Here is a 24,180-nt window from a genome sequence, read left to right as displayed (position 1 = left end):
TCTTTTGTGTCTCGCTTATTACAATAAAGCATAATTTTGAGAGTCATGCTGTTGTACAGAGCAGTCTTTTTATTTTATTGATGAAGAGCTTTTTGGGGGTTAGGTTAGTATTCACCTCAGTGGCCTACTGTTGAGGAAGCTTTAATTCCCACTCTAAGTTATGACTTGTATCATGACAGAGATCCGAAAGAACAGAGTTCATAAAAAAAGAAGCTACAGAGTTTCATAGATAATGTGTCAGTTAAGAGTTAGTGCTGAGGGAACTACACTGCAAAGTCTAAGACTTGTAAAGGGGTTAAACTATCATGGGAAATGTGAGAAAACTAGAGACAAGGCTGAAGATGCTAAATTATTACAAGGAATGGGACAGAAAGAGGCTACTGTACAAGTTGTGTAGAAGGTGGGTTAATTTTAAAACTGTACTTCCAGTCAGTAAAGGACTTCAGGTAATGTCTAATTTAAGTTTAAAGCAGATTGTTAAAGTTTTAACTGCTTACACTGAACTCCGGTTCTGCAACTTACACAATGAATCAATTAAAAGAAAATAATCTCTTGACATGATCGATGGTTCTCTTCAGTTTTCCCAGCTTATAAGCATACCTCTGATATGCCTGGGATCTCCTTGTGTTAAACTTGCCTGTGTGATTGTCCCCAGCCTTTCTGCTCCTTCTCAGTGCCTATGGTATTTAATGCCTGGTAAATTTTCCTTAAGTATTTGCTTAGTAAGTGTATAGGTGTTCTTCAACTTTTCTGATCATTCCTTTTCATGTTTTTCCCTGTGAAAGTTTCGTATATATATTTACAACTTCTTAGGAGTATTTTTACTAGATACCCTACAGCTAACTTATATCTAACTGATGCCATTAGCTTAACCAATAGACCTACTCTTTTTTCCACATCTTTCAGCTTGGGTAACAATGTCACCAATCCTGTAACTACTGGAATAACTTGTTGCTTTGGATTCTCCCTTCTCTCTGTTTCCTGGACTTATTTCAGATAATGATGATCTTCTTGCATTCTGGAAGTGGCCTTGTAACAGTTTTCTTTGCATAAATTTAAAGCGGTCTTGTGTCTGGGGTTGGATAGTGATAAAGGTTTTCCATTTTCCCCTTAGTTTATAATGGGGTTAGATAATGCATGTATAATTTGTCCAGTTCATGTGTTTCTAGGCAGTATTCTAATCTTAAGTTTATCACTAACCTTTGATCAATGTACTTTTCCAAAGATGGTCCATAAGAGAGAGGAATAGAATATCCCAGTGAAAGTTTTTAATAGTGCTTGACAATATTTCATTGTGAATGTGAACAGAATGGCTAAAAATGCGGTTTTAGAATTCCTGGTGAAATTCATTTTCCCATGTTAATTTTTCTCCCAATTTATCTGAAAGCCAAAATGAAAACAACATCTTCTAGGTAGTGGTCAACTGATACATATGGATGGTATTTGTCTCTAAGTTCACAAAGAATTTCCTTTGGGTAAGGTTGGCAAAAATGTAATAAACTGACAGTTTTGTTAGTTGATAGGTACTTGAAAACCTCTTAGGAGTATAACTTTATGTAAACTCATTTAAAAACTTGTACACAAAGAAATCCTGTCCTTAGCCAGGTCATTTGTGCTTTGTTTCCTGAAGCATGAGAGTTGTTTCTATATTAGCAGCCTCATAATGGGCTTAGTCTGAAATTGCTTATTTATTCATAAAATGATCTGATAAATTGTAAGAACCAAGCTGCTTGGATAACTGTCTCTCGTGCAATTCTAGAATGCATTGCATAATTCAAACAATGTAAATGTATGCAAAATGCTTAAAGTTTGATTTTCGGATGATAAATGGAATGCAGGTGTTCATTGTTTACCTAATTGTAAGATAGGCTATTTTGTTTCTACTTGAAACACTCTGAGCATGGATCTGTAACTGCAGAGTGAGAAACCTGTGCAAGCATGCCTTTGATTTAGTTTTTCTCTAATGTATATATTGTTCTTTATTGGGCAAACTTCCCAGGCTCTCTTGCAAAAATAATACTGTGAATGATGTTAAAGCTGGAAGGATAGGTAGGTAATTGGATTATTTGTAGCTATGGACCATGACACAACTACCATAAAACAATGGATCCAAACTTCGATGCGTGTTATAGAAGTTCAAACTTGTGGAATCCTTTCCCAGAAAATAACCACATTATACACAGAATATTTTATTCAGAGGTTTTTCAGTCCCTCTGAGGCCTATTCATTTATCTCATGTTAACAACTTTGCTACATTCTCATATACTGTTTATGGGAATATAAATTGAAACCGCCTTTATGGAATACAATTTGAAATTAAAATGCACATACTTCAGCTTCTGGGTAAAGATAACTGAACACTTAGATAATTTTGATCATTCCTGAAACCTAATTTAAAGCTACTAGAAAGCCAGGGTGCCTGGTGCCTCAGCCATTTAAGTGTCTGCCTTCAGCTCAGGTCATGATCTCGGGGTCCTGGGATGGAGCCCGGTGTCAGGCTCCCTGCTCTGCTTCTCCCTCTCCTCTGCCCATGCCCCCCCCCACCCCTCTGCTCATGCTCACTCACTGTCTCACAAAATCTTTGAAATAAAAAAACAGGAAGTGATTAAAAACATAGGCCCACAGAATAAGGAGAATAAGAGGGGACAATGGTAAACCATTAGCTAGAAAGTAGGTGAATTTAGTAGTAACTGGCACATTAGATCTGAGAAGGCTCAATTAGAAGAGTGGTAGGGAAAGGTAGGAATTGGAATTATCTACAGTAGAGTTCCCCAAAAGTTGAGGGCCTGGTAGCACCTTTAGAACTAGTGAAGGTGGGGGGGGGGAATATGGAGGGTTCACTGAAAACTAAGAAGCAGTCTAGGGGTGAAGTATTCCCTATGTCTGGGGAAAATTTTGGGTACAGTTGATGGAATGAGTGCCTTGCCTAAAATAGTGACTCACAGACCATGTGCTTACTATTGGCTGAATGGGGAAGGCCATGGCCCCTTATCCCATTCAGCAGCCCGTGTCGTGGTGGCTTTGCTTTCCCTCTTGGCTGAAAACCGGAAGAGTTTTGTTTGGAGAATCTGTCCAGTGTAAAAATAAAGACCTAAAACACTAACTTCAGAGGTTCCCCTGTAAGCATCTTAACCCGGTCACACTACAGTAAAGCTTACTGTTCACAAACTCCAACTCTGGCCTCATTGGTTAATATCTCTTGAATCTTCCCCTCTTAAATAGGGGCTGACAAGTATTACTGGACCATCTAAAGAATGTACATACTGTGGAAGATAGACACTGAAATAGGAAAGAGTACCATGGAGGATGCAGCAAATAGGCTGGGAAAGAGAAACGTTTTAAAAGTTAATGTCATTACAAAGATCAAGTTATTGCAAACAGGAAACAAGTTCATAATGCTTAAAAAAATAAACATTTAGAGAATAAAAGATCTGGGATAAAAAGCAAATCTGAGAAACTCTTTCCCAAAGGACAGAAGGATGAAATACAGGAAAGGAGAGAAAATTAGAAGTGCAATCAAAGAGAACCAATACTCAATAACAAAAGTTGTCAAAAAAGAGAAAATAAAGGGGAGGAAATGCCAAAGAAATGAGGCAGTAAAACAATTTAAAAACTTAAGTCTTAGGGTCCCTTTCTCAGAAAGCTATTAGAGGATTGTTCCATAAAAATGAGGTAGTCATTCAAGAAAGATTACATGAAATACAGAAGAGAAGAGATAGATGACAGCAGAGAGATGTAGATTATCCCCACAACGATGGTATAGGGAGATTTTAGAATGATAACTGTGTGACTAGCAGAGGACAACCAGTCCATGTTGAGAAAGCTCAGAAGACTCCAAGGGTGATTACTTCAGGAATATAAAACTGGTGAAGTGCCTTGTGTCTAAACATCTGGAGAGTAGAACTAAACAAATACCTAAATGTTAGCTGTTGAATGAGTCCTAAGTATATAGAAAACTGAATACTTAGTTTAGAAGGTAAGTTTTAATTCCAGGGAAGACAAAGGCTTGTGAAAGAAAGGAATTCTAACCTATGACTTAGCTGGGAGGAATGTTTATATAGTGATGTAAATACTCAGTACTGATTTAACCAAAATTACGACATCGAAGGGATGGGGAATAGTATTAGTGTGTGTTGTGGTGAGGTTGGGAGGAAAGGTGACAAAATTAATTCTTCAATAGATAGCCAATTCAGAAGATAAAGAGGCAGTATCATGAGTATGTTCAGAGATATGTTGTGATAAGCAGGTTAGTTGACCCCAGTTTTTCAGTCCTCTGACACTATTCTACTCATGTGCCCTTGCCATGGCCTTTTGGTGAGTGAAGTATATTTCCGTGGCTGGTCATTCTGGATTGGGCCTCCTACCTTGCTTTGGGATTTTTAGCAGACATGATTAGGCAGAGGCTTAAATGTGACTTGCTGTTGGGCTTGCCCTCCTGTGGTTCCAAGATTGCCATTAAGAAGGCATAAACTGGTTGGTTGCAGCCCCTCCAGTTTGTCTTGCAGAGGGTGACCGGTAGGTCAGAGCTGCTACAGCCAAGTCCCAGCACTGCAGCTAGAAGCACAATTGTCTCAGCCAACCTGCAGCTTTGGTCAGTGAGATGGAAGCTTATGACTACATGCCACTAGGATCTTATATTTGTTCACCTGCAATTGTTGACTCTTACACATGGAAAAAAATAATAAATTAATCACTTGAAAGAAGGAGAAATAATTGCGTCTGGGGAAGACAAATTACAGTGAAGGGGATGAGGTAAACTCTTTTGCAACAAATCTTATAGGGATATTTGGTTCTTCAAACTACGCTTAAAACTGATAAAAATATGAATTGAAAATTAAGGGAATAAAACAACAGGATTGATTGGTAGTTGGAGTTCATAAAGGAGATCTAGTAGATAGGTACTAGATGGAGGCAGCTAGGATGCTAATAATAAATTTTTAATACCTTTGTAGTTTCTTGATTTTTTTTTTTTTTAAGGGCAGTCTACGAAAATGGAGGTTTTCCCACCAGGATCAAACGGTAGTTTTATAGTGTTGGGTGCCTCACTGAGTTAAAAGGGCAAGTTTAATGTGAGAAGAGAGGAGAAATGATAGATTGGAGGTCCTAGCCAGAGACTTGAGTTGTGGAAATTAAAAATGTCAGAGGAGCCACAGATGGAGGTTAACTCAAGTTGACAGGTGGCTGCCAAAGGGGAGGATAGGTATGGGGGACTGGCAGAATGGGTGAAGGGGAATGGAAGGCACATGCTCCTAGCTACGGAATGTGTAAGTCACTAGGATGAAAGATACAGCATAGATAATATAGTCAGTGGTATTGTAGTAGTGTCCTATGGTGACAGATGGGAGCTACCCTTGTGATGAGCAGAGCATCATCTATAGAATGTCTAATCACTGTTGTGTATCCGAAACTAATGTAACATTGTGTGTCTGCTATACTTGAATTAAAAAAGAAAAAAACAGTCAAAATAACGGTTCAGTAAGGGAAAAGGAAAAAAATAAAAGCAGGTTTGCAGTGTTGGATTGGTAGAGGGTGGGGAGAGCAGACTCCAGGTTAGTTACCGTCGCACCCCGGCAGGAGTCGCGGCCACCCAGCAGCTGGCCCGGTCACCGTCACTGCGACCCTGGGCAGCGAGACCCGGACCTACCAGCCGCCGCCCCCACCGCCCCTGATCGGCGCTGGGCACATGAAGACTGGTAGCATGGGCAGCGGCGCCTGGCGCCAGGGACAACAAAGTAATCCCAGCGAAGGTTTGGGGAACGGTAAAATGTTTCAGTGTAAGAAACGGATATGGTTTCATCAGGAGTGACACCAAGGAAGAGGTGTTTGACACCAGACTGCCATAAAGAAGAACCTGGGAAGTCCCTTTGCAGTGTATGAGATGGAGAGAGGGAGTTTGATGACGATCAAGGAGAAAGGGGTGCAGAGGCGGCCAATGGGACAGGCTGTGTTGGGAGCTCCAGTGCAAGGCAGTAAATATGCAGCAGACGGGAACCATTATAGACTCTATGCATGTGGCAGTGGTTGTCTACACAGTTACCAGAAGAATTACCAGAAGAGTGAAAGCCAGGGGGAGAACGAGGGATAGGAGAGTGCTACCAAAGGCGGGGGGTGGGGGAGAGGGAGCCCCCCACAGTGCAGGCTCTACCAGCGGTTCCCACCTTCCTACAGGCGGAGACCCTGTGGGCGCCCAGCCTCTGTATTCCAGCCCTGCTGTGCAAGGAGAAGTGGTGGAAGGTGCAGACAACCAGGGTGCAGGAGAACAGGATTGACCAGTGTAACAGAATGTGTGTCGGGGTTATGGACCACGATTCCGCAGGGGGCCTTCTCGCCAAACACAGCCTAGAGAGGGCAGCAATGAAGAACATAAGGCACATAGAGGAGATGAGACCCATGGTCAGCATCCACCTCAGCCTCCATACTGCCCCCACTTCAATTACTGATGCCAAGGTCCAGAAAACCCTAAACCACAAGATGGCAAAGAGACAACTTTCAGAAATGAACAAAAGATTGGAGCTGAAGATCCAAGTCCTTGCTATTTGCCCATTGACCAGATAAATGGAACTATCTGCATCATCTATGCAGCATGGGGTTTTTATCATTTTATCATTTTTACTTAAAGACCTCTTTTGGGTAATGACATGTTTTTCTCAATAATCCCTCAAAAATGCCTTGTTTTTCTCAATACCTCTTTAAAGGTTTTTAAATAGTTTCATATCCGATCAAGTTAAGATTTTTAAGAACCTCATTTTTAATTTGTAATAAAAGATTATAGCTTTTTTTTCTTAAAGTCAAACGGCAAGCACCTGTTAATAAAGGTCTTCAGTAATTGTCAAAAAACCCAAGTTTCTAGGATTGATTGCGCTGAGTAGTTCAGGTGAAGATAAGAGGTCAAAGAAGCTTCTAGAGGATTTGAAAGTTTTTGTGTATAAACTTGGAATTCAGCCATTGTAATGTCATTAGTTGGAATAAAAAAGAAGACTGATTGTTGTGCCTAAAACTGCAGAGCCTGTGAGGTTGTGAGAGATGATAGTACTATGAAGATTAGAAGATTTTGCCAGATGGCATAAATTCTGGAAGGATAGGGCTTTTTCCTGGAAGAACAGTGGGGATCTGGAATGTTAATCCTGACTTCAAGTCTTACTAAGTGGTGGTTGGGAAAGGTAATAGATTCCACTTGAGAATGTTGTCAAGCAATTGGTATACCTTCTGACCTAGGAGGTGAAGAACCCGTTATGTAACATGTATTGCAGCGTAACAGAATGTTATAGTAGAAAGGGTAGGGAAGGATGTTAACTTTGAGGTGAAGATCCATGAAGAAGGACTAAAAAGTGTGGAAGTTTATTACTTTGGTATTAGTCATAAAACTTTATTACTACACACAGTAAAAAACAGTAAAGCAATATATACATAACAAAAACTTTCGACTATGTGTAATTTACAGAGTACTTTAAAATGGGTAGAGACTATCCATTACTCTAATGGTCACAATCGACAATTCATAATAGTTATACACACTTTTCTTATTTTCTATCTTTATTCTTACTATTACAATCCTAATTTTTCTCAGTTTTCTTGATGAAAACTGGGTGTAAGGGAAGCAGAAGGGAAAGATGAGTACACATGGTGAGAGCTACTCCAATATTGGTACAAAGGAAATAGAACTTTACATAAACATTAAATGTTATCAGAAAGCTTCTGGCTACTTACTAAATCCCAGTTTGTATAGTTAACTATCTAAATTCATAACCAATATCCAGACTTTACCAAGGAATAGACATAAACTAGACACTAAACCAGACACATCATATGTCTGTTCCTTTTAATAATTCTCATTCTCCATTTCTCAAAATGGAACAAACTGAGGAACAGACTACTTAAATATCTTCTCCACAGCTTGCATGTGGAAAGATCACAGTAGGGGTCCAACTGACTCGATTTGACTTCAGTGTCTATGCTCTTAAATTGTTGGTAAAGGACCTCAAATTCGTGAGAATATACATATACTTGCATCAGTTCAGCAAACCCATTTAAGGACTTGTTATAAATTTTAATATACAGTTTGCAAATTTCAAATTTTTAAAACAGCAAATTAAAAATACCTTACATTTACTATGATGACGGAGTTCATATTTTGTAATATAATGATAACAATTTATGTGTATTTTCAAATTGATATTCAGATTTTTAAATTAAAATTTTAAATTTTCTGCAACATAATTATCACTAGAAGATCAGATAGATTTGTTGAAAGTATTAAATACATGTGTTTTGAGGCAAAATCCTTAACTTGGAAGCATTCATTTCTTGGGAATTCTGGTGTTGCGTATAACATTACATTATATAAATGTTCTATGAATTTTTTTCAGTGGGATACACAAGGACAGTGTACATATAGCAAGGGTAAAAAACCTGCGTGTCAACTCTGTCGCTTTTTCTTCCTTCTTAGAGGCAGTTTTTCCTGGGACCTTCCAAAGAGATTCTATTCATTAAACTATGTCTATGCATTTCTTTACATTTGTAGGTACCCCTCCTGAGGAGACCCATTGCCTTCTTTTACTTGGTTTCTCATTGTGCTGTGTGCATAGCAATCACCTTGAGACTCGACTTGACTACCATGTTAGGATATCCTGCTTTCTATATCCTAGGTCTTTAGTTGACCCATTGTGCCCCCCAGTTCTGTGGAGCACCATGTCCTGAGAAAGAGTGCATGGGGGAACTTCAGCTTTCCTATGCCTGTGAAGAGCTTCGAAACTGTCACTCCTTTCTTTCTTTCTTTTTTTTTTAACTTTTTATTTATTTATTCATGAGAGACAGAGAGAGAGAGAGAGAGAGAGAGGCAGAGGGAGAAGCAGGCTCCCGCGGAGCAGGGAGCCCGATGTGGGACCCGATCCCAGGACCCTGGGATCATGACCTGAGCCGAAGACAGATGCTTAACCATCTGAGCCACCCAGGCGCCCCCTTTCTAAGAACAACGAAAAAGTTGAGCAAACTGAAAAATCAGCAACTCTTTTTAGATCCATCAGAGGTGAGGCCATAGGGCAAACTGCTGTCCTCACAGACACAAGTAAAAATAAAATACTTTGAACTAAACAGAAATGAAGACACTTACTTTGAAATACAGCAGAAGCAGTCCTTAAAGGGAAATACATAGTGTTGAATGTACATAGTAGGAATGAAGCAACATTTAATTCCATGTTCGGGAATCTAAAATTCCATGTTCAGGAATCAGAAAAGGAGTAAATAAATTCCAAAGTAAGCAGAAAAAAATTGTAAAAACTAGAGCAGAAATGAATGAAATGGAAAACTAAGACAAAAGTCAAACCCAAATGCTGGTTTTTTGAAAAGATTAATGGAGAACTATGCCACACAAAGAAAAGAATACTCAAATTACTAACCCAGACAGGGAATAGGGAACATCTTTATAGAACTGATAGGAATTAAAAGGATAAAAGGAATAAGATGAATAACTCTGTCCTCAAAGTTGATAACCTAGACGAAATGGAATGATTACGTGAGAGAGACAATCTGCCACAACTCACGTGAGAATAGACCAACTGAGTAGGCTTATGTCTATTAAAAAAAAAATCAGGGCACCTGGGTGGCTCAGTCAGTTAAGTGTCTGCCTTTGGCTCAGGTCATGATCCCAGAGTCCTGGGATGGAGCCCCACATCAGGCTCCCTGCTTATCAGGAGCCTGCTTCTCTCTCTCCTCCCCGCTTGTGCTCTAACTATCTCTGTCACTCTTAAATAAAATCTTTAAAAAATAAGTAGAATCAATAATTTTCTAAAATAGCCTGAAGTCCAGATGCATTCATTTGTAAAATCTAACAGATGTTTAAAGAAGAAATTATTGCAGTTCTCTATATTCGCCCATAGAAGATAGAAGCAGAGGGAGGGATGGCTAACTCATTCTGATGTCAGCCTAATAGTAAAAGCAGACAAAGACAGATAAAACAACAGACTACTGTCATGAACATAAATGAAAAAAATCATCAACAAAATATTAGCAAGTAGAATCTAATAATGTATGTAAAGAATTAAAGACTTTAGCCAAGTGGGATTTATCCCAGGTATGCAAGGCTAGTTCATCTGTAAAAAATCAACCACAGTACATCACATCCACAGGCTGAAGAAGAAAAAAAAATATTTCAATACATGCAAGGAAAGTATTTGACAAAATCCAGCAGCTATTCATGGTAAAATCTTAGCAAACTAGAAAAGAGGGAGCACTTCCTCAGTTTGATAAAGATTAGGCACAAAAAATCTACAGCTAACATCATACTTTTTTCTTTTTTGAAGATTATTTTAGAATGTGAACACAAGTGGAGTGAGAGGCAGAGGGAGAGGGAGATAAGCAGACTTTCTGCTAAGTATGGAGCCCAGTGTGGGTCTCCATCGCAGGACCCCGAGATCGTGAGCTGAGCTGAAATCAAGAGCCAGACGCTCAACAGACTGAGCCACCCAGGTGTCCCTGCTAACATCATACTTAATGATAAACTAGAAGCTTTCTCACTAAGATCAGCAACAAGGCTAAAATCTACTCTCACCATTCCTTTTTAACACTGTACTGGAATTCTTAGTAAAGAAAAGTAAGTACTCTGGGAGAAGCAAAGTCTTTCTTTGCAGATGACATAATTGTCTCTGAAGAAAATCTAGGAGAAGTAAGTGTAGAAAAGTTGCATAATTGGAGGTTAATAAACAACAGTCTACCGTTTTCTTACATAATAGCAGTGAGCAGGTGGAACTTGAAATTGAACTCATCTTTTACATTTAGTGCCCCCAAAATACTTACAAATCTGCCCAACTATGTATTAGATCCATAGAAGGAAAACTACAAAACTCTAAGCAAAACTAAAGAATTGAAAAAATTGAGATCTATTGTGTGTTCATGAATAGGTAAATTTAATATTACCAAGATGTCAGTTCTTCCAATGTGGTCTATAAAATCAAAGCAATCCCAATGAAAAATTTAGCAAGTTTTTTGTAGGTGTAAACTGATTTTAGAGTTTATATAGAGGCAAAAGATGCAGATCAGCCAGTGCAATATTGAAGAAGGATAAAGTTGGAGGACTGACACTATTCAACTTCACAACTTACTGTAAAGCTACAGCAATCAAGACTGTCTAGTAGGTGGAAGAATAGACAAATCAATCAGTGGAATAGAGTATAGAACCCAGAAATAGATTGTGTAAATGACAGATTTTTGTCAAAAGAGCAAAGGAAATACAATGGAACAAAGATAGTGTTTTCAATAAATAACAGTTGCAACAAGTAAACATTCACGTGAAGAAAATGAATCCGGACGCAATTTACACCCTTCACAAAAACTCAGAAGGGATCATAGACTTTAATGTAAAGCAAAAAACCACAAGACTCCTAGGAGAGAGGAGAAAAGTTAGTTGACCTTGGGTATGGTGATAATTTTGAGATAAAACGCCAAAGGTGTGATCTACGAAAGAATTGATAAGCTGGACTTCATTAAAATTAAAAACGTGGATTCTGCCAAGGTCACCCTAAAAAAAATGACAAGGTAAAAGCTGGGTGAATATACCTGTAAAAGACACATGTGATAAAGGACTCTTATCCAAAACATACACAAACTGTTAAAACTCAACAATAAGAAAAAAAAACCCTCAGTAAAAGGGTAAAAAACCTCAATAGGTAGCTCAACAAAGAAGATAAATGCCTGGCAAATAAGCATAAAAAGATGTTCTGCACCCAATGTTATTAGGTAAATGCAAATTAAAGCAACGAGCTATCACAACTCATCTATTCAAATGGCCAAAATTTAGAATGCCAACACCTAATGCTTGTGAGGATATGGAGTAACAGGAATTCTCATTCATTGCTAGTATAGTGCAAGATAGCACGTTCACTTGGGAAGACCATTTGACAGTTTTCTTATAAAACTAAACATATTCCTATCATATGATCCAGTAATTGTACTTCTTTGTATTTACTCAAATGAATTGAAATCTTATGTTTACACAAAAACCTACATGTGAGTGGTTATACCAGCTTTTTTCATAATTGCCAAAACTTGGAAGCAACCAAGATGTTCCTTGGTAGGTGAATGCGTATGTAAATTGGTACATCCAGCAAATGGAATATTATCCAGGGCAAAAAATGATCTACAAAGACATGAAAGACATAGAGGAAACTGAAATGCATGTTGTTATGTGGGAAAAAAGTCAGTCTGAACAGGCTGCATACTCTAAGAGTACAAGTACATGATTTCTGAGAAAGACAAAACTATGGAAGCAGGAAAAACTTCAATGGCTGGAGGCAAGGAATAGAATGAATAGATTGAGTTGTAGAGAATTTTTAATGCAGTGAAAGTACTATTTAGGATACCAAAACAATAAATATAGACTCTTATACATTTGTGCCAATACTTATAAAATGTAAAAACACTGAGGGAATCCTAGTGTAAACTGTGGACTTGGGGTGATAGTGATGTGTTGGTGTAGGCTCACTGATTTTAGCAAATGTACCCCTCCGGTGTAGAATTTTGGTAGTGGGGGGAGCTGTGAGTAGATGGGGATAGAGGACATGTGGAAAATACCTGTACTTTCTGTTCAACTTTGTTAGGAATCTAAAATTGCTCCAAAAAGACAAAGCCTATGAAACTTGGAATGAAAAAGACTGCATGGGAACTAAAATTCTGTTGAGACCTTCAGTGTTTGTAGAAATCCATATTCTATCCTCCTGTGATAAATAAGTTTTCTTGAAGTACAGTTTTATATTGACAATCATTATCCTCAAAATTATGGAGAAACTGTTCCTTTGTTTTTCTAATTTTCATTGTTGCTATTAGGTCTCAACCAGTTTGGGTTCCTGCTTTTTAGGAGACCTTTTGTTGTTGCTGTTAATTGGGTTTGGTGTATTTCATTCATTAGCTTCTACATGCTGTGAGACTTTTTAATTTGGAAACTCATGTTCTTCATTATTGTAATTTTCTTATTAAATACTTGTCTCTTTCTCCTACTCTTTTTGTTCTTTCCTTCTGGTTTTTCTTTTTTCTTTTTCTTTTCCTTTTTTTTTTTTAACATATTGGACTTTGTGGTCACTTTTTTTTTTCTGTATTTTCTCCCCTTTTAAATATCCTATTTGATGAGTATAAGCACTTTCTCACTTATCATACTGAAGTCTTTTTATAACTGCAGAGTTCCTCCAAAAGATTTTATGTTTTGCCTTTTTGACCTTACATTTCATGTTAGTCTTGCGTTTCAGTTAAATCTGGGGTTTCTGCTCATGCTTATGTGTTGGAGACTGATGGGAGTTGGTGGGTTTAATAGGTGGAGCTTTTTGACTTTGAGTTTCATCGTAACATGACTGAGATGGACTGTATTTGGGGACCTCTGACAATAGTATATTTAGAGTTTCTGCCTGGGAGGAATATTGTTTGGCATTCTTTTGGGCTGCAAGTTTAGGGGGACAGAGGGTTCTTAGAATCAGTGTGTGTATGTTATGTGATCAGTGATATATCACTATGATTCCCATGCTGGATAATAAAGATAAAAATTTTCAGCAATTACACACTGATTAACTTTCTTGATTTAAAATCTACCATTGTGCTAGTTGTTTTCTGTTTGTTCCATATGTTCTGTTTTTCTCTTTGCCTACCTTTGTATTAATTTCTCATTGTTTAATGATTCTGTCTTACCATTATTGATTTATTTTTAACTTAAAGATGTTTAGTGTATGCCTTGAGTGTAGAACGTACATGTAGTTACAGGCATCTTCAGATAGTAATATACTGTTCATGAGCTCATAGTAGTAGGTTACTGAAGTGGAGCCTGCAAGGTGTAAACACACCTATTGAGTATTTGACTCCCAGAGGTTCTGTATTCTCATAGTCACCTCCACTCAGTACTTAGCAGTGCATTGAGATTATCTATTTATTTCTTCTTACCTGCTTGTATGACATCTGCTATCTCTTGTTGTTGTGCTGTGAGCTGGTGATGGTGTCCTCTCTGTCCTTGGGGAGGCATGCCTTTTCTTAGATTTAAGGCTACTTGGTCATCTTGTGACCTCAGCTATGGTGAGTACAAAAAAAAGTTATGCTTTTGTAGTTTATATGATTTTTCTTCAGAACTAAACATTATATTTTCCAGCTTTCCATATCTTATACAAAAGTAGAAGTCATCATCAGTGTTATTGAGAAATGTAGAAATTCAGAATTTAACAGGTTATTAAGCATGTATTTTTTTTGAACTTCCTGCAAAAGTAAAATTTTTGTTGCAGAAATTACCAAAACCCCCCATAAATAGTTGTAATAGTAGTCTATACAACGAATGACAAATTCAGGCTACTCTTTCTGCCAAGGTTGCTCAGCCTGTTTCCAGTATATATTTCATATATTCCTGAACCAGAGTTTTCTGTGCTTCCTATTGGCTCTAGTGAATAGTATCCTAAAGACATCATACACTTTGTAGGCTGCTGGCATCTTGGCTGGTACAACATGTGATTGGCAGGAGTAGAGCATCAAGTAATTCTCTTTTCACCACCTAAGACAGGAGGGTGGTCCCTGTTCTTGTGGTCTCCTCTCAACATGTACTTAGTGAGCACTTTTAAGCCTTTCCACAAATGTGTTAAATATCTTGCCTCTGAAAAGAGTCAGGAAGAGGGCTATTGCTGGTCATCTTTGGGATTTGACCATGTGTTAAAGAGAGCATTCTGTTGACTGTATATAGATCTCAAATACTGCTAAATGAGCCTGTACAAATGCGGGAAGTACCGAGAAGAGGCTTAACATTTGTCTTACTTGAATATAACTAATGTTGTTGATGCTTTTTTAAAAATTACAATGTCTAAGAAATAAGTAGTGTATCATAATAGAAGATTTAAGCTGAGAGACCATTCTGGTCAATTTGGGACTATGTACATTCTGTGGTTCTCTGTTTGTATGCCACCTTTTGCCCTAAAGGTATACCTTTCTCCTACAATTTTATTCCATCTTTAGAATGAGATCAAAGATCATTTGCTTTGAAAGGCCTCTATAATGCCTTCACACAGAATTAAGTATTTTATCTCCTGGTCTACTTGTAGATATTCTTCTAGTGTTGCATCTATCATAGTCTGTTGCAAAATATTTGTTCGAAATCAGCCTCCTCTTTAAGATATGAGTCCTTGGGGAGCCTGGGTGGCTCAGTTAAGCGACTGCCAAAGGCAGTCATGATCTTGGGGTCCTGGGATCAAGCCAAGACCCACATTGGGCTCCCTGCTCAGCAGAGTCTACTTCTCCCTCTGCCCATCCCCACCACTTGTGATTTCTTCATCTCTCTCTCTCTCTAATAAATAAAATCTTAAAAAAATAAAAAAAATTTGATTTCCTTGAGGACCTAATAACACACTGCATTTATTTTTTAAATGCTTCTCCTTAATATAGAGCTTGGATATGATCAGGACACAGTATTGTTCAGTTGAATTGTATTGGTCATTTTAATGGTTTTGCTAAAAATCCTTAAAAATGTTGCTTGTACTTTATTAAACCTATGAGAGGCCTTTCCATTTTTTTTTTAAGATTTATTTATTAGAGGGAGCGTGCAAGCAAGTGGGGAGAGGGCCATAGGGAGAGAATCTCAAGCCGATTCCCAGCTGAGCATGGAGCCTGATGCGGGACTTGATTTCATGAGCCTGAGATCAAGACCTGAGCTGAAATGAAGAGCGGGAGGCTAAACTGACTGAGTCACCCAGGTGCCCCAGGCCTCTCCTTTTTTGTCTAATAACAGAATACTGAACTGTTTTCATGTTCAGAATCAAAATATAAATTTTTAAGACATATATTGACAAGTAAAATATTAAAATGAACAAAAGCTATGATTTGCAAATATTTTAATATAGCATAGGGGTTGGAGTTGGATGGATACATATATTTGTTAGATAAAATCCTGATACAAAAAAACTTCAGCCATACTTTCAGGCATTTTAGAAACATGTTTGGAAAAGTAGCTCATAAAAAAAAAAAAAAAAGTCTGTTTATTTGACTCCCGAAACTATTGAGGAAGTTCAAAACTTAAGATTGTAGCTTACCTACTTCCTGTATCTTTTGACATTTAGGGCATAGGGACAATTATTATGGAACTTGATGAATCTGTACCTAATCAGTTTTTGAGTTCTCTAGGCCCTTCCTTTTGTATATTGATTATGAAATAAAACAAAGTTTTACTTAAAAATATATTTGAACTTTTTTTTCTACCCAGTGTAGTGACTATGACTTGGAATTTGGAACCGAGTGTTTGCAGTTGGCTCTAAAATACGGTCACATTAATGCCAAACTTGTGGAAGGATCACCTGACCTCTGGAAGGTAAGGAAGTTGACATTTTGCTCTGGATCTTGGCTGTGTTTATAGGTCATTTCTAAGACACATTCTGCAAGTATAAACACTTTCCAGATGCTTAAGAATATGGAGAGGTAGTATAAAAATGCTTGGTTTCATAATCATTCAGTATTTTGAGGGATAAGGGTATTTATGTATGTATGTATACGTTAAAGGCATTAAGAGTTTCACTGGGTTTCCTGAGCATCAAAGTATGTATCATTTCTATTTCTTGGTTTGCAGAAAATTCACTTTGAGATAATTTATTCAAACAAATTCCATTTTAGCTGATAAAATGGTTTTATTCAATTTTTTTCTTCTCTCTCTATATATTCTTACATTCAGTTTTCTTAAACTCCATTGGACTGAGGATGAAACGGAGCTTTCCACATTAGCAACATTTCCTTCCAGGCCCTGGAGGGTGGTAGCTCCAACTTGGTTCAAGAAATATCTGCCATAGTTCTGACTTAGTGGGATGGCTGGCTGGACCCACTTGGTGGTCCCAGTGAGGAGTTAGACTCTTGAATATATTACAGTTTGACTCCTAATGACCAACTTCTTTGTTTTCGAGGGAATGAAGTAATTATAGCTGGAGTGTTTCATAGTGTGGCTTTCCTTTGTTCTGAAGGTAGAAATGTATTGAATTGAACAGTGTTTTCTGAAAGAGGGTAGGGTAGTTTTATTTTTTTGAAGTATTGCTGCTTTTGAAATACGGGATGAAATATATTTCATATATATATAGAGAGAGCTTGGATATATATATATATATATATATATATATATATTTATTTATTTAAAGATTTCATTTATTTGACAGAGAGAGAGCAGGAAAGCAAGGGAAGCAGCAGAGGGAGAGGGAGAAGCAGGCTCCCTGCTGAGCAGGGAGCCCAATGTGGGGCTCATTTCCAGGACCCCGGGATCATGACTTGAGCCAAAGGCAGATAGATGCCTAACCAACTGAGCCAGCCAGGTGCCCCAAGGGATGAAATCTTTATAAAGCATCCATCTAAATCTGATAAGGAAAGATTCATCCTAACTCTAAGATGATATGAACCCAAAAGCATATTTCCTCATTGACTTAAAAATAAAACAGAAAGCCCTAGGAGTTCATTAAGTATTCTGTACAGTAATGTGATCGGCCTTGCCCTATGCTAAGATTGTCTCATACATACTTAAAATGACTGAAATTACAAAATTACAAAATATTGGTATGTCTGGATCATTGCCTTACACAATATTATTCTTTTAAGGGTATCCGAATGTCTTCAACCCACCAGGCAAACATTTTATTCATTTTGTGTATCCTTTTCTGTGTATGGCTCAGATGGTAGTAAACATATTGTGAAGACTATGGTATTTACCAATTGGGTTTTTTGTTACAGATCCTGACACTCATCTCTGTACAACCCCTTTTGGCTGTGGGCTAGACTTAATTTGCCGGCAATGGGAGATGAAAGTGGAAACTCACAAGACAAGTTTTATTGCTGCTCACATGTTCATTTAATGCTCTCTGGCCTCATTTTTGATGTTGTAGGGTGTGTGGTGATCTTTGTGTGTGTTCAGAGCCTTTTTGAAATTTGTCAAGCCCTCTGAGATGTGCAGATGAGAGGAAAGTAACATATTGCTCTTGAAATTTTCCACTTGTTCCTCACAAATTTATTTCAATTTTTAGTTTGTTTTGTTTTGTTTTTGAAATTCTCTGTTTCACTGCTTTCTCCACCAACACAGTATTAGTATTAGTTCTCATGTCTTGGTGCTCTGCTTCCTTTTCATGGGAACCAACTGTAAGTGCACTAAGTCAGGGATTGGCTTTCCCAGGACTTCTCCTCCTTTACATTGTTTGAATAATGGGACCTTGGATTTTAAAAGGGCATAGAATGCAATGGATTGGGCAGGAAGTCCTTCAAATGGCAGTTAGGAGTTCTTTTCTGGTACCATATTTCTTCTGATAATTGAGGTGAAATGGTTTTGAGTGCAAGTATTGCAGTTTTAGGGTCCTTGTTTCCTCTTTCTGCCTCCTGTCTCTCATCATCTTCTCCCACCCCCCTTTTTTCTTCTTTCTGATACTTTCCTAGCTATTGGTATAGCCCTCTAAAGCTTTTTAATGACATTGTATTAATTGTCTTCAGTATAGGCTTCTCATTTAATTTTGTGGTCTTGGCATTTTGTAAGGATAAAAGAGTTACTCGGTTTCTGTTTAAACCAAAGCAGTAATCTATACTTAGAAATTAGTGTTCTAATTCTATACTAACACCAAAAGTGCTACCATTTTTAAAAATTTGGATCTGAAAAAAGATTTAGTACACTGAGGCTAAAACCGGTGCTGGACTCAGGTGGCTGAGCGAACTACATGGCTCATGATTCATAAATCTTGAAACGGTGAAAAATGCATTTCAGGAGGCATTTTACTACCATAAAAAGTAAGGCAAGGGAGGATTCTGAAACACAGATCCAGGATACCTTCCCCTACCCCTCAGAAATCAGGGAGTTCACCCTCACAGTGGTATGAGGAATGACTAGAAATGTTTCATGCCTGCATGTGGGACTATTTGAACTGCCACCAGAAATCCGGGAGGGTTATTTTGTATTTTACATACTTTTTTTGTAGAAGTAAATGCAAGAAATAAATGTTCAGAGTTATGCCATACCTCATGCAGTGGCTCCTTGGGGCCTGAAGGAAACATTAATTGTTTAAAATCACCATGCAGCGTGGAGGACATCCCCCACTCCTCATGACAAAGACTAACCAATCACGGAAGAGAATAGGACTGATTTCTGGGATAGGAATGGGCTCTCATGCTTTACCTGAAGGGTAATGCCTTGCCAGGCCTTGCCAGACCTTGCCAGACACACTGTTATTTGACAAAATTTGATCCAGTGGACATAAAAACTTCCATTCCTTTAATTTATAATTGTACCATATTTTTGTCCCAATATACTTAAGTACTTGCTCACTTTCTACACTATACAGAACTAATTGAACAGGCTTTTTGTTTCTAAATTTACAACTATCCTTAAGGCATAAAAGATTTATAACCAGGTATTGAAGAAATTAAGCTGTTCATTGTCTGAAAATACTTGTTTAGGAGGAGTTTCTGAAGTGTTTGAAATCATCCCATATTCCTGACTTTTCAGGAATCCTTTTGATGGGAACTATTTTTTTTCTTTTTCAGATCCATGTGTTATGGCATCTTTGTTTAAAAACAAAAACAGGGATGCCTGGGTGGCTAATTCAGTTAAGTGTTTGCCTTTGAGTCTTGGGATCTAGTCCTGCATCCAGGCTTCCTGCTCAGCGGGAGCCTGCTTCTCCTTCTGTCTGTCGCTCCCCCTGCTTGTGCGTACTCTCTGTCTCTCTGACAAAAGAATAAAATCTTAAAAACAAGAAAAATAAAAACAAAAACAAAATAATCTCCCTTCCTTTAAATCTCAAAAATACAGTGTGGCAACATTGTTTCTTTTAAGAGATTTTCCATCTAGTCTAGAGGAAAGAGAGAGACCTAATTGATGAAATGGAAATAGATACATCCCCAAATCTAAATTTGTGTCTAATAAACATACTATATTTTGTAAAATTTAATATTTTCTGACTTCTAATTATTGGAGCTACATACTCATTTTCTTACAAGTTAAAAGATAGGAAAAATGGGGACTAAGTGTTGTCTGATTCACGTAAGATGGTGGCCAACTGAAGGAGGCTCTGAAAAGTCTGTTACTATATTGTCAACACAGAGTGACACAGGTAGGTGTGATAGTGTGTGGAACCCACCTTGAGGCAGCTGAGGGAGGCCTGGCCTCAGCGTCAGAAAACTGTTGGTCTGGCTCTGAGTTTCAGGTTTCTCTTGTATTGAATATTATTTTCTTTTAGTTGCACACTTGACTCAGATGAACTATTACACAGAAGCGCAAAGAAAAAAGACAAAAATTGACCTTAACTAGGTGAGGGGCAAATGTGGGGCCCTGAGCACTGGCCTTGAGGTGGCTTTTGAGCCTCTACTGAGCAATATGAAAATAAGTGAGTCAGAGGATTGAGGGCTCTCTTCCATCACTAAAGGGTTGAATTTTTTTTTAAGTAACAAATTTTCATAATGTATTGTGCAAGGTCCAAGGAAAACTACAGATCACACTGACAGAAGGAAATCAACTTCAAACTGATTTAATAAACTTTTGAAAATTAAAACAAGGAAAGGGCAACCCATATTACTGTAAAAGTTTGACAGAAAAAGTTAACTCATCAGTTCAGAATTGCAACATTTTCCAGTACTGTTCCCTTTGAAGTACGTTAACTGTTTCAATTAGGAAAAAAATCTATTTTTAAATGCAGTACTTTACCAGTTTGCGAGAAACATTTGTACTTAATTTTTCTTAAATCCGTGTTTGGTAAGAAGTGGGTTGAAGTATTAAATAAGGCTTTATGTGGAAGATATTAGTAAACAATAAAAAACTTTAATCTGTGTGTAGTAGGTATCCACAACCTACAAGGAAAATTAGACAGAAGGAACTTTAGTAGTTTTTCCTGATTATACAGTTAATCATTTAATAATAGTGGAGAAAGGACCTTTAGTTGATTCAAATAGGTATCTTAACCAAGAGTGATTGCAATGTAAAACTGTTTAGTCTTGCAGGAATGCTAGAAAAGGGATTTTAGGAGTTGAGACCAATTTTTCCTTAACTTAAAAAAATTCATCATTAAGATATCCTTGGACAAAGAAAGTAGAAGTTACTTTCACAGTTGCTCTATTGTGATTTTGAATGCAGTTTCATTCCTCAAAGCCAGAAGGATTACAAAATGAATAACAGTAATTAGGCCTCTCCTTATTTCAGTTCTGAGTTTACCCCCATACAGCAGAAAATTATTAAAGAAAAACACTGTTTTCTCATTCGAGTTAACAAGTATTGAAGCCTGATTTCAGTGATCTAGTTAACTTTGGGTTTTTGAGCAAACAGAAGAAAAACTTTGGAATTTTTACAAGAAAATTTTTCTACGAAAATACTGTTTCCACAGGTTAAGGAATTTTATTTATTCTTTTCATTGCTCTATCCCCCAAACTTAGAACAGGACCTAGAAGAGAGTAGTTATTTCATAAATATGTGTTGAATGAATGAATGAGATCGGTATATTGTTTAATTTGGTGAAATACATAGCATGGACCTTTAAATGTCTGTTTTCTATTTTCTGTCCAGATACTGGAATTTCATTGTGGATCAGTAACTATAGTACTAGTTTTGGTTGGCATATACTTGTTTTGTCAATCATATAACAATGTCATATGTGACTTCAATAGTTTAGTTGAAGGCTCAAGCAATTTTCTATCTAATTTTTTTTTAAGATTTATTTATTAGAGCATGGGAGTGGGGAGGGGCAGAGGGAGAGAGAGATCCAGAGAGTCTTAAGCAGACTCTGCCCTGAGGGCAGAGCCCAACTGGGGCGTAGGGGGCAGCTTGATCTCATGACCCTGATATCATGACCTGAGCCGAAACCAAGAGTCAGATGCTTAACTGACTGAGCCACCCAGGCGCCCCAATTTTCTGTCTTACATGTTAGGTAGTACTTGAATTGTCGATTGTAGAGTAATGTTTTGCACCAGCCATTTACCAGCCAGGATAAAGGCATAGCAGGGGAATCTAATTTTGGGTAGAAGTGCCCTGAGCAACTTGAGCAGAACAAAGTTTTTGTATAAGTCTAGTTATGAGATAGTCTGAAGGGAAAAAATATGAATTATAAGGCACAGAAATGTACTCACTTGGTAAATACTTTGAAAGTGGGTTTTTAGACCACTTTCATCATAATCATCTTGGCACTTTAATGATGAACCAACTCCTAAACTTATAGTACTTATTAATACAATGCATTATTTTTTAGGTTTTTCATTTCTGACATAACCGATTCTGCATTGCCAAACACGTGACACATTCTGTACTTGCGCTCACGGGATATGTTGTGGGAAATATCTGCCCTAGGACTATGGCAGGTTACAATTAGAAGGAGGATGCATGATCTTCATGAAAGATAATGATTGTTCTTACGTACATGAAGGTATCCTCTAGTCCCTGTCGGATCCATGTATTAATAAAAAACTTGAAAGGTGAACCTTATCTACATAAAGATACCTACTTCCTTCAATTTAGAAGGAAGTCCCTCTTGATGTGAATTAATCTTTGAGAATTATCTCCTTTTAACTAAAAATGTGATTTAGTGATTTTTGTTACACATACTTTTTCTTCCTCCCTTACAACATAAAACTTTACTATTAAACAGTAATAACTAGTAGTGCTAGTACTTTTATTTAAACACTACCACATTATCTATGAAATAATACTTATATTAATAAGAGTTTGATAACCATGGCCACATAATATCTCAATTTACAGATCCAAAAACTAATATTCAGCAATTTGCAGAAATAGAATGTATCTGAACTTGCTAATGTTGTTATAATTTAGAAATTGTCAGTACTATGTGTTTATAGTTTCTCCAAAATAAGTCATTTCCTTTGGGGCATAATTTTATTGCTCTCACATTCCTTCCTACTCTGTTAAGTCTAATGAGGTTTGTTTGTCCTTTAGGTGACCTACAAACGAGATCTGTATGCAGCGGAATCGATTATTAAGGGTATGTTTGGCCTTGTGACTGTCAGTTCCTGTGTTTCAAAAATGTAAGCCAGTTCAGAATTTCTCATGACATTTTAAATCCCAGAATTCTCAGAAGTATAAATGCCTGCAGGCCACAGAGGTCTGTGATTTGTTTTTTTTTTTTTTTTGAAAATAATTACATTTTGCGTTTCCTGCTTGTGAAATGTCACTTATTAGTTATGTCACATTGGTTTTAATTTTTATAAAGGAAATACTTAATTTATGAAAAGTATGGGACACTGACACTATTAGAAGTAAAAACTGATTTTAATAAACTTAAGATACTTATTTTTACTAAAAGGCCTTGTCACACCCCCCCCCATGACACTGCCATATCAGTACATGATATAGCATCTTTCATATGAAGGTATTTTTCCCCCATATATAGAAATAAGACTAGATGATATGTTAAAAGGAATTTAACATTTAACAACAATCTTGACAATGATTGCAATTTTGTTTTGTAACTTACATACTACATGTGTAATAACCCCTTTATCATTGTTTTCCATCTCTAGGCCTCACAGCTACACAGAGGTAGTTTATGTGATAATCAACAAATATTTGTCATTGTGCTTAACACTGTACTAGGAATGTAATGATGCACAGGGGACATTGATTGCCTATTTTTGCAGCCTCCATCATTTCAGTCAGGGTTTCTGAACCTCAGCACCCTTGGTATTTTAGTCCAGGTAATTCTTTGTAGCAGAGACTGTTTTGTCCATTGTACATTGTTGAGTAGTGTGCCTGGCCTATATTCACTAGATGCCAGAAGCACTCGTCCCTCCCTCCCTCCGTTCCCCATTGATGTGACTTCAGAAACACTGTTAAAACTTGTGGTCCTGGCAAAAATTACAGGGCCGATCCTGAACCAAGTATGGGGCTTCACAATCTGTTACTGACATCTTTGAAATAGATGAAGGGTAGATCTGTGTGCTCAGGTTTTGACTGAGAGGTGAACTTGGAATTCAGACTTGGAAGTTGAAGAAAATGTTGAGTCTGAACTCTGAATGTGTCAGTTTGTTAAATAGGTTTCCCCCCAAAGTTTGAATAATCAATTGGCTTCACATTCACAAAACTGAAATCTTTTCTCTGGTCATGACATTGTATATTTGTAGTCTATCCTCAAGGTTTTTGTCCTTCAAGAATATTGTGTTGCAAACCATTAATGTACCATAATTTATACATTTGTGTATCTGTGTATGTAAACATATCATCTATAGTAACTA

The 24,180-nt window shown here is 37.4% G+C and overlaps 1 protein-coding gene across 1 annotated transcript in view; it reads left to right on the top strand.

The window, feature by feature from the left end:
• CRPPA (CDP-L-ribitol pyrophosphorylase A) overlaps window positions 1–24,180 on the top strand; it is a 408,855-nt gene that overhangs the window by 73,091 nt on the left and 311,584 nt on the right. The window contains exons 4-5 of the mRNA XM_025873381.2: window positions 16,205–16,309; window positions 22,886–22,931. Coding sequence (XP_025729166.2) covers window positions 16,205–16,309; window positions 22,886–22,931 — 151 coding nt within the window. The remainder of the gene's footprint in view (window positions 1–16,204; window positions 16,310–22,885; window positions 22,932–24,180) is intronic.

This window comes from Callorhinus ursinus, unplaced genomic scaffold (genome assembly GCF_003265705.2).
Source record: "Callorhinus ursinus isolate GAN/ISIS: 27379988/994484 unplaced genomic scaffold, GSC_fseal_2.0 scaffold12, whole genome shotgun sequence".
In the NCBI taxonomy this organism is placed as follows: domain Eukaryota; kingdom Metazoa; phylum Chordata; class Mammalia; order Carnivora; family Otariidae; genus Callorhinus; species Callorhinus ursinus.
This window is presented reverse-complemented; position numbering and strand designations above follow the sequence as displayed.